This window comes from Pituophis catenifer, unplaced genomic scaffold (genome assembly GCF_029215685.1).
Source record: "Pituophis catenifer annectens isolate HBS135680 unplaced genomic scaffold, rPitCat1.0.hap2 SCAF_10, whole genome shotgun sequence".
In the NCBI taxonomy this organism is placed as follows: Eukaryota; Metazoa; Chordata; class Lepidosauria; order Squamata; family Colubridae; genus Pituophis; species Pituophis catenifer.
In genome coordinates, this window is record NW_027256890.1 from 19,798,204 (window position 1) to 19,809,190 (window position 10,987).

Below are 10,987 nucleotides of genomic sequence, written 5' to 3' on the forward strand. Positions count from 1 at the left end.
AGATAGATAGATAGATAGATGGATGGATGATGGATGCTTGCATGGATGGACAGATAGATTGGAGGAAGGGACGGACCTACAGTGGGATGGATGGGTGGGCGGATGGATGGATGGATATGGGTAGCTGGACAGACAGACTGATAGATGATAGACAGATAGCTAGATAGACAGAGAGATAAGATGGATGGATAGATAGATAGATTCTGATTTGCATGCATGGCAATAATCCAGGGCTGAATTTCGCCTCCCCACCCACCCCCACCCCCAAAAAGCAATGCTAGATTCAAACTAACGGCGATCGGCAAACACCCCAAAAGACAGCCGTGCGCGCGCCCTTGGCCATCCTCCTGGCCCAACGCCTTCCCTCTCCCCAGCTTGGGTGCCATCTCTTTTCTATAACTCCCCTGCATTTATTTTAAGACAGGCCATTTCCCCCCCCCCCCCGCCCTCCCACCCTCCAAGCGAGGCACAGGCCCGGGTGTTGTGAAAAACGGGGTTGTTAGGGGATACCAAACAAGGCCGCCTTTGTGTTAGCGCGATGCCCGGCTTGCCCCCCCATCCCCCCGCCGTTCGCCATGCACCGTTCCGCCTTGGCGGAAAAAAGGAGGGGGGTTAAACACTCGTTGGCTTTGTCCTTTTGCAGCGAACCGGGCGACCTCGACGGCGCTGGTGGTGATCGCGCTACTCCTGGCGGCGTTGCTGGTTGTGGGTCTGTGTTGTGCCAGGCGCCTGGGCCTTCACAAGCGCCTCTGCCAATTCGGCAAGGGCACCAGTTGCCAGTACAGGTAAGCCTCCTCTTCTTCCTCCTCTTCCTCGCCGGCCCCGCTCCGAGGAGTTTTAATCTTTCCCGACCAGACCTGGCTAATTTTATTTATTTAGGAAATTTACTGGCCGTCCATCCGTCAGCCGACTAGGTGGCTCCGAAGACACTGAGCTTGTCGACGGTCAGAAAAGTCGGCGGTTCGAATCCCTAGTACAGGTGTCCTGGGTGAGCAAGGGGGTTGGACTAGATGACCTCCAAGGTTCCTTTCTAACTCTCTGTTACTGTATCCGATGACTCGGGGGGGCTTCCGGAGCATAAAACATTAAAGCAGGGGAAAAATATATATATATTACAATCAACAGTTATGACACACAGCAGAACATAGAACGTGGTCTGAGTTGGAAGGGACCTCCAGAGGTCTTCTAGTCCAACCCCTGATCCCCATTTCAGACAAAGGGCTCTCCGGTCTCTTCTTTAAAAGGCTTCCAGTGATGGAGAAGGAAGGGAGGAAGGAAGGTTAGATAGATAAATAGGTGGATGGGGAGGAAGGAAGGAAGGAAGGATAGCAGAATAACAGAATTGGAAGGGAGGGACAGAAGGAAGGAAGGAAGGAAGGAAGGAAGGAAGGAAAGAAAGAAGGAAAGGAAGGAAGTGATGGAGAAGGGAGGGAGGAAGGGAAAGGAGGAAGGAAGTTTAGATAGATAAATAGGTGGATGGGGAGGAAGGGAGGAAGAATTGCAGAATAACAGAATTGGAAGGGGGGACGGACGGAAGGAAGGAAGGAAGGAAGGAAGGAAGGAAGGAAGGAAAGGAAGGAAATGATGGAGAAGGGAGGGAGGAAGGGAAAGGAGGAAGGAAGGTTAGATAGATAAATAGGTAGATGGGGAGGGAGGGAGGAAGGAAGGAAGGAAGAATTCCAGAATAACAGAATTGGAAGGGGGGGACGGAAGGAAGGAAGGAAGGAAGGAAGGAAGGAAGGAAGGAAGGAAGGAAGGAAGGAAAGGAAGGAAATGATGGAGAAGGGAGGGAGGAAGGGAAAGGAGGAAGGAAGTTTAGATAGATAAATAGGTGGATGGGGAGGAAGGGAGGAAGGAAGGAAGAACTGCAGAATAACAGAATTGGAAGGGGGGGGACAGAAGGAAGGAAGGAAGGAAGGAAAGAAGGAAAGGAAGGAAATGATGGAGAAGGGAGGGAGGAAGGGAAAGGAGGAAGGAAGGTTAGATAGATAAATAGGTAGATGGGGAGAGAGGGAAGGAGGGAGGAAGGAAGGAAGGAAGTATTGCAGAATAACAGAATTGGAAGGGGGAGACGGACGGAAGGAAGGAAGGAAGGAAGGAAGGAAGGAAGGAAGGAAGGAAGGAAGGAAGGATAGCAGAATAACAGAATTGGAAGGGAGGGACAGAAGGAAGGAAGGAAGGAAGGAAGGAAGGATAGCAGAATAACAGAATTGGAAGGGAGGGACAGAAGGAAGGAAGGAAAGAAGGGAGGGAGGGAGGGAGGGAGGAAGGAAGGAAGGAAGGAAGGAAGGAAGGAAGGAAGGAAGGAAGGAAGGAAGGAAGGAAGGAAAAAAAAGTATAGCAGAATAACAGAGTTGGAAGGGAGCTTGGAGGTCTTCTAATCCAACCCCCTGCTCACGCAGGAGACCCATTTCAGACAATTAAAAACCTCCAGTGATGGAGCAACCCACAACTTCTAGTGGCAAGCCGTTCCGCTGGTTAATTGTCCTCACTGTTAGGAAGTTTCTCGGTTGCTTCTCTCCTTGGTTCGTTTCCACCCGTTGCTTCTCGTCCTGCCTTCTGGTGCTTTGGAGAAGAGGTGGAACCCCCCCCCCCTCCACTCTTCTTTGGGGGCAGCCCCTCAAATATTGAAAGATGCTACCACGTCCCTCCTGGTCCTCCTTTTCTTTAAACTAGGCCTCCCCAATTATAAACAAACTAAATTCCCGCGGAGTCTCCGGGACGAGCTGTTTAGGGGGAAAAAAGAAAAAAAAAGGAACAACCCCTGTTTTGTCAATTCACTTTGCAACCCTTCCTCTTTAGGACTGAGCCCGAATCACAGGTGCAATTCCTTCACCCAGCCGAAAGGTGCGAGGGATTATGGGCTTTGGGGTACACGCGCCCCCTCGCTCTGCATGTGAAAATTTTGGGGGTCTTTCTTTCTCGGTCGCAGGGGCTGGTTGTCTCTTGGCTCTGGAAAGGCGACAGTGCTGTTTGGGGGGTTAAGGTCTGCAAGTAGTCCTCGACTTACGACCGTTGAAAGGTGCTAGGAAAAAAAAACGACTTATGACCATTCCTCGCACTTATAACCGTTTGCGGCATTCCCTACGGTCATGGTGTCGAAATTCAGCCAGCATGTTGTTGTGACAATTGTAGCATCCCATGGTCTCCAGTTGTGACCTTCCCCGCAAGCGGGGTCAACGGGGTGAGATGGGGAGAGTTGGATTCACTTAATGACCCCCCCGATCCATTTAATGACCGCAGCGATTCGCTTCACGAACCGTGGTTTTTACAAAGCTTGTAAAATCAAGAGGAGGAGGCTTCCCGAGCAAATGGCGGGAAGTAAAATTCTGTTGCCCAAAGCCGTCGTAAGTCGAGGACTACCTGCGAATCCTTCCTGGCGCCAGATCGTGCCCTGTCATTGGCATTTTGCCATCCTAGAGGTCGGCGCTCAATTTCTTGCAAACTTTTTGCAGGGAAAAAAAAAAAATCAAGGGGACGGGAAGGCCCTTTAACGTGGCAACCAGAAACGTGGCTTGCGGCCTCCGGGCTGGTGGTGAAGGCCCCCTCCCCCCAAACCGTGGTTTTTCTGGTTTCTTACGCTTCTTTTCCTGCCCGGATTGGCACTCTGCAAAACCTACCCCTCCGCTTTCGTAAAAAGTTGTTTTTTTTTTTTTCTGTTGTGCCTTTTTTGATTTTTTTGCTCTCTGGGTTTGATTCCCTCCAAGTTTGGCCAGCTGTGGCTTCCTCGATCATGGCTTAAACCCCTGTCTTGAACCCTTGGCTTAGCCGAACCTCTTCCGGGCATAATCAGATTTGAAAACGGCTCGGAAAGAGGCTGCGTGGCATGGATTGCTTGCATTGGGGTGTTTTTGATTTTCCAGGCGGCAGGCAGTGTCTCCTCCGAGCTCGCCCCCAAACCGGGATTAAAATTGTCTCCTCCGACTCCCATTTCTCCAGGATCACCCAACCGGAACCCCGAAGTTACAGCAAAGTGCCACCCAACCGTCCTCGGCCCCCACAGTGGAAATCAAGCACTGAGCTTCAACTCATGCCAACGTCTAAGGTAAATGGGGGGAGGGGGAGGGGAAGGACCGAAAAAAAGCATCCCCCCGTTTTTTTTCCCTTCGGCTCATCCCCCCCCAACCCCCAAAAAGCCAATATTTCTTTCCGCAGAACCGGACAGAAGTTCCTCCAAGGAAAGATTTTATAATTTAAAAGGTTTTAAAAAGCTGTTTGAAAAACGAGAACAATCGTTGCAAAAAAAAAGAGAGAGAGAGAGAGAGGAAAAAAAGTTCCTTTCTCTTGCCCCATTGTAATTTCGGGGCCCACACACAGATTTAATATTGAGGAATTTTGGGGGGGGGGGGGCTCCCGAAAGAAAAGGAAAAAAACGAGACTTGGAAGGAAGGACAGCCCACACGGAGAGATTTGATCTCTTTTCTAGGCTTTGGAATGTGGTGATTTGAATTTCTAAAGATGCAGAACAAAAGTGTGGGAGCCTACCGGTATTTTTCGGACTATAAGACGCCCCTAAATTTACAGGAGAAAAACAAGGGGAAAAAAAATAGCTTTTGGGCCCTCCGCGCGTCGTGTTATGGCCGTACTAGGTTCCCAGAAGTCCTTTGCAGTGCTCCGCACGGCCCGTTTTTTTAGCCAAAACGGGCCCGTTTTTGGCCTGCAGACAGTGCTCCTCCTTTTTGAGTCTGAGGAACTAGAGACAGTTGCTTTCTCCACCCCTTAGACAGCTGTGGGGTCAGCTGTCTCTTATCTAATTGTTCCCTACGCAGCAATTTTTTCACTCGAGGTGTTCTGACTCAGCTCCTCAAACACGACAAACCCTCTGACGTGAACTCAAAAGATTCCTTTATTAGGAATGCCGGAAGCCCCGGCAAAAAGTTTATCTCGCAGGCTAACAAGTCCTTCCAGCCGGAAGATGAATCGTTGTCTGCTACACTTATTCATCTCCGCCCCGCGCCTTTTGTCCCCACAGCTAGGGTGGGGCCTTGCTAGCAGCGTTACTCTTCTGTCCCAAAGACCGGCCCGTAGATTTCCACTGCTCTCCTCTCCTCTGCCTTCTATCAGGCACCGGACCCAGCTGTTCCTCCTCCTCCTCATCAGCTACCTCCAGACCTGGGGGCTGTTGATTCTCCATCTGAGGGCTGACGGACGGGCCCAGGCTCCGTCTCCGTCTCTCTCTCTCTGCCACCTCCATTCCCTCTTCCCTCTCAGAACTCCCAGGTTGCCCTGACTCCCATTCCTCCTCCTCTGATTCGGCTGCTGGAAGGGACGGTGGCCGACAGGCCGCGCAACACAAGGTCTTTTTCCGCACACCGTTTCGTTTGTCCTTTCGTCGGCTCGCCGCGAGCGACCTGTAGCCGACAAGAGAGAAAGCAGAGGAAACGGGGCGACACAAGTCAAGGCCCCTGACGTCCCCCGTAAAATTTGGATCGCTCCCCTGTGTGTGTCTGTCTGTCTTTATCATCTCTTGCCAGTTTGGTGCATGGTGCATGGCGGCCCCGACCACGCATGGCGTCGTCCGACTTTAACCTCCAGCATGTCGCCAGTCCCACGTTTTTTAGCCTCCTCCTCCATTCTTTCTCTTTCTTTTCTTCCCGTCTCTCCGGGCGCCTCCTTTTTCTGTCTCTCGCTGCAGCAGCCCGCTGCGCTGGGTGCCGCGCGGCCTGAGCCACCCTCCAAGCCGTTGCCACCTGACCCGGTCCCGAAGGATCCACAGGTAACCGAGCTGGGAGAAGGATTGTGGAAGGGAGGGGGGCAACCTTTGTATGTTCCTGGAGGCTGTGGCATGTGCCTTGCATGAATACGCATGAAAGGATGACGCAGGAGACACCCCCACACACACACACAAAAAGTAACACTCCACTTCACGTGGTACCCCGCTAGTCCTACTCTGGATTAGAATGAATTGGAGACAACGGACGCCACGTGGGATTCTCACACGCCAGGAGAGAATCCGCTCTGCATGCGTTTCACTCTTTCCGGAAGTCCCCTAAACTTTGAGGAAGATTTAATAAACAGGTAGTCCTCGGTTTACGATGCTCTGCTTAGTGACCGTTCGAAGTTACGACGGCACTGGTGGGGGGGCAAAAGGGGATTTAGGGCTGTTTTGCACAGCCCTGCGGTCACATGATCGAAATTCTTGGCAGCGGGCTCGTATTTATGACGGTTGCAGTGTCCCTTTCGCGACTTTCTGACGAGCCAAGTCGGTGGGGAAGCCAGATTCGTTTAACAACCGTGTTGCTCATTTAACGACCGCAGCAACGTTGGCGAGAAAGGCCACAAAAAGCGGGCAACACTGACTGAACAAATGTCTCGCTTAGCAACAGAAACAGGAGCAATAGGGGCTCCGTTGTGGTTGTAAATCGAGGACTACCTGTATCATGTCTGTTAAGCCTAGCAACAAATCCGTTGCGTTTTTTTTCCCCCCTTAAAATAGCTGATGTTTCTTCTTAATAAATTACCATTTCTTATCTCTTTTCTGGAAAACAGTAACCCCTCTTCAACTTTGCATGTTGTTCTTTGCTATCTGAACTTTTTCTGCCCAGGATTCCGCTGGGGAACGACCCGGCCCACCTATACGCCGGTTGCCTCCTGACCCTATTCCCAAAATCCAGGTAATGGTTTCGGCCTTTCACCGTGTGGAGGTGAACTCACCTGAGGGCGGGGGGGGAAAGGGACTCCATTTGCAAATGGAAACGTGAGGAGAACAGACAGAATAGACTTTCACAATTTTGGCAGCTTTAAGATGGGTGGAATTCGACTCCCAGAATTCCCCAGCCACATGTTTTAAGATAGGTGGACTTCAATTCCCAGAATTCCCTATCCAGCCATCTTTAAGATAGATGGACTTCAACTCCCAGAATTCCCCAGCCAGCATGTTTTAAGATAGGTGGACTTCAACTCCCAGAATCCCCCAGCCAGCATGTTTTAAGATAGGTGGACTTCAACTCCCAGAATTCCCCAGCCACATGTTTTAAGATAGGTGGACTTCAACTCCCAGAATTCCCCAGCCACGTTTTAAGATAGGTGGACTTCAACTCCCAGAATTCCCTAGCCAGCCTTCTTTAAGATAGATGGACTTCAACTCCCAGAATTCCTCAGCCAGCATGTTTTAAGATAGGTGGACTTCAACTCCCAGAATTCCCCAGCCACATATTTTAAGATAGGTGGACTTCAACTCCCAGAATTCCCCAGCCAGCATGTTTTAAGACAGGTGGACTTCAACTCCCAGAATTCCCTAGCCAGCCTTCTTTAAGATAGATGGACTTCAACTCCCAGAATTCCCCAGCCACGTTTTAAGATTGGTGGACTTCAAATCCCAGAATTCCCTAGCCAGCCTGTTTTAAGATAGGTGGACTTCAACTCCCAGAATCCCCCAGCCACATGGTCTAAGATAGGTGGACTTCAAATCCCAGAATTCAACGTCCTTCTACATGCAAGTCACAGCACCCTATCCCTATGCCCACCCTTCTAAGATGGCCTCCAACTCACGAAGCAAAACCTGGTTGGGGGATTCTGGGAGTTGAAGTCCACCCGTCTTTGAATCACGAAGATTGAGAAACTCTCTCCCCCAGACTCATTTGCCTGGAGGAACTATTTGAGGGGGTGGGCCCTGCTTTGATTGACTGCCTTCTGTCAATGCAATTTCGGCTTTTTTTCCTCCTAGTCCCCGGGCCCCACCAAGCCTCCCCCTCCCCAGAAGCCGCTGCCTCTGGATCCGCCCCTTGCCATGCCCAGCTGTGACCCCGAGATCCAGATGTTGCCATCCAGGTGAGTCTAAAGGTTGGAAAAGAGGCGTTTTGGGGTGGGGGTTTTTTTTGCAGAAAAACCAAAGTAAATATTGCTTTCCTGCAAAACGTTGCGGTGATATGACCGTCGTAAATGGGGTCAGTTGCCAAAAACGCAGTCATGTGACCACAGCCCGTTTAGTGACCGACGTTACAGTGACACTGAAAGGTGACTTATGACCGGTTTTCACACTTAACGCCGTTTGCAGCCTTCCGGTGATCAAAATTCAGACACTCGGTCACTGACTCGTATTTACGACGGTTGCAATGTCCCAGGGTCAGGTGATTTCCCCCCACCCCCTTTGGCGACCTTCTGGCAAGCCAGATTCGTTTAACGACCGTGCGACTAGTTTCCCAGTCGCAGGGATTCGCTTAACAACCGTGGCAAGGAAGGTCGTACAACGGAGCGCAATTCCCTTCCTAAACGTCTCGCTTAGCAACAGAAATTGTGGTCGTAAATCGAAAACTCCCTCTCTTTTCTTTCTCGGCTTTTCTTCCAGACCAGCTCCTCCACCTCCTCCCACGCTGGCCGGCTCTTCGAGACACCCTCACAAAATATAACTTGGCTCGCTCGCACCGAGAGCTCATATCAACCTTGCACAAGGCACTTCTCGCGGGAAGGACCGTCCGCCATCTTCCCCGTCGCTCGCTTGGCTGTAGATTTTGCAGAACGCCCCCCCCTCTCCATCCGTCGTAAGCTCGGGGCAGTGATGGGGGTTCATCCGAGACAGACATGAGGTCCCTGGAGACATTTGGAGACCAGCAGCCGGAAGTCCTAAATGTGGCTAAAGGGAGGCCATTTTGACCGTCTCCTGCTTTAAATCCCTCTCCGGGGGAATTCTGGGAAAAATATTTGCACTAGCAAGGCGAACTCTCCGTGGCGCCCCCCTGGAGATGCAGATGTGGACATGTGCAATGGGAATTACACACCTGCGCGTGTGCAAGAGGACAGCTGTTCTCCAACAGATGTGGATTCGAAGTCACTGGAATCGATCCACCCAATTGGCTGGGACGCCATTTTTTTTTTTAAATTAATAAAAAAAGACAGACTCCCTTGATTTTTGGGGCAAATTCTCTGGTTTTTGGAGCAAGAAAGAGTTGTCCGACAGTGCTCAACTTATAACTGTTCGTTTAGTGACCGTTTGAAGTGACCGCGGCCCGGAAAAAAGCGACTTAACGGCCATTTTTCACACTTAATGACCGTTTGCAGCATCCCTGTGATCCAAATTCAGACGCTTGGCAACTGACTCGTACTTATGACGGACTCGTGATGGCCCTTTTGGTGACCTTCTGACAAGCCCAGTCCACAGGGAAGCCAGATTTGCTTAACGATCTGATTTAATAACGGAAAGCGATTCACATAAAATGACTGGGGCGAGAAAAGTCGTAACGTGGGGGCAAACCTCACTCATGACAAATGTCTCACTTAGCGACATAAATTCGGGGCTCTGTTGTGGCCGTAAGTCGACGACTGCCTGTATTCTCTTCCCCTCCTTCCCAGTCTCTGCGTCATTTGTCCACTAGATGGCGCCTCAGTCCACTTTCTCCTTCTCTCCCAAACCTTACCTTTTAAATTTAATTTAATTTGATTTATTAAATGCGTGGAAAACGGGAGAACAGCCATGCTCCAAAGATGAAGTGAAAGAAAAGGCAGAAGGAAATTTTGGCAGCTGAAATTTTGCCCCGTTTTACGACCTTCCTTGCCGTGGTCGTTAAGCGAATCATTGCAGTCGTTAAGTCAGTCGCACGGTTGTTCAGCAAATCCAGCTTCCCCCTTGACTCGGCTGGTCACAAGGTCGCAAAAAGGGGGATCGCATGACTCCGGGATGGATACCACGGCAACCGTCATAAATACGAGTCAGGTTGCTGAGCGTCCGAATTTTGATCACGTGGCTGCGACGGTCGTTAAGTGTGGAAAACGGTCCCAAGTGTCAATTTTTTTCATTGCCATTGTAACTTTGAACGGTCACTAAGTGGAACGGTCGTAGGTCCAGGACTTACCTGTACAGGGGAACTGAGGCACCTTGAGGTCGAATATGGTGAACAGGATGTTGGGAAGGTCTAATCAGAAATTTCCAGGTAGTTCTTGACTTGCGACCGTTCATTTAGTGACGGAAGTTAACAATGGCGCTGAAAAGAAGCTATTTGTGGCCGGTTCTCGCACTTACGACCGTCGCAGCATTCCCCGACAATCACGGGATCGAAATTCAGGCGCTGGGCAACAGTTGCATTTTGAGGTCACATGCTGCAACCTTCCCAGCTGGTAAAACCAACGGCGGGGGGGGGAGCCAGATTCACTTAACGACGGATTTGCTCCACAAGTGTGCCCCCCCCCCAAAAGTGCTAAAATCGGTTGTGATTCGTTTAACAACCACCTTGCTTTTACAACCTGTCGTGAGCTTCTAAGGGTCGCCAAACGAACATTTTGTCAACAACAGATAATATCGCAAGGCGTTGACGACACCTCCGTTTCAACCCAGATAGACTGCCTTTGGAGTTGGAGGTTCTGGCGGATCCAGCTAGACAACTCCTCGCCTTGCAGGTGACACCTGGCCCAGCTCCGAAGCAGGTGGCACTTTATCTACGTAGATAAACTGTATAAATAAACATTTATTTATCTGTTAAATTTTATTTGTCGTCTGCCTTGTCGTAAAGACTACTGTTATCCCGTCATTTGAGCCAGGGGTGGACTAGATACCCTCCAAAGGTCCCGCTCTGAAATTCTGCCTTTTTGAGCCGGGGGGTCGGACTAGATGACCTCCAAAGGCCCCGCTCTGATATTCTGCCTTTTTGAACCAGGGATGGACTAGATGCCCTCCAAAGGCCCTGCTCTGAAATTCTGCCTTTTTGAGCCAGGGGGTCAGATAGATGCCCTCCAAAGGTCCCGCTCTGAAATTCTGCCTTTTTGAGCCGGGGGGGTCGGACTAGATGACCTCCAAAGGCCCCGCTCTAAAATTCTGCCTTTTTGAGCCAGGGGGTCAGATAGATGCCCTCCAAAAGTCCAGCTCTGATAGTCTGTCTTTTTGAGCCGGGGGTCCGACTAGATGCCCTCCAAAGGTCCCTCTCTATTCTGATTGATTGAAGCAGGAGGGAATGTTGGCCACGCCCTCCTCCTCCCACTGGCCTCTCCCTCTCCCCCTCCCCTCCCCTCGGAATGAATGGAGGCGGCGCCCCCCCGAAGGGTGAACCCCCCCCCCCCG

General features: G+C 50.9%; 1 protein-coding gene across 1 annotated transcript in view; it reads left to right on the forward strand.

Annotated features, from left to right (window-relative positions):
- Nucleotides 1–8,426, forward strand: part of ADAM15 (ADAM metallopeptidase domain 15) — a 31,733-nt gene extending 23,307 nt beyond the window's left edge. The window contains exons 19-25 of the mRNA XM_070951483.1: nt 639–785; nt 2,803–2,847; nt 3,940–4,045; nt 5,636–5,716; nt 6,546–6,614; nt 7,667–7,770; nt 8,288–8,426. Of these exons, the coding sequence (XP_070807584.1) occupies nt 639–785; nt 2,803–2,847; nt 3,940–4,045; nt 5,636–5,716; nt 6,546–6,614; nt 7,667–7,770; nt 8,288–8,348 (613 nt within the window). The 3' untranslated portion in view covers nt 8,349–8,426. The remainder of the gene's footprint in view (nt 1–638; nt 786–2,802; nt 2,848–3,939; nt 4,046–5,635; nt 5,717–6,545; nt 6,615–7,666; nt 7,771–8,287) is intronic.
- The last annotated feature ends 2,561 nt before the right edge of the window (nt 8,427–10,987 follow it).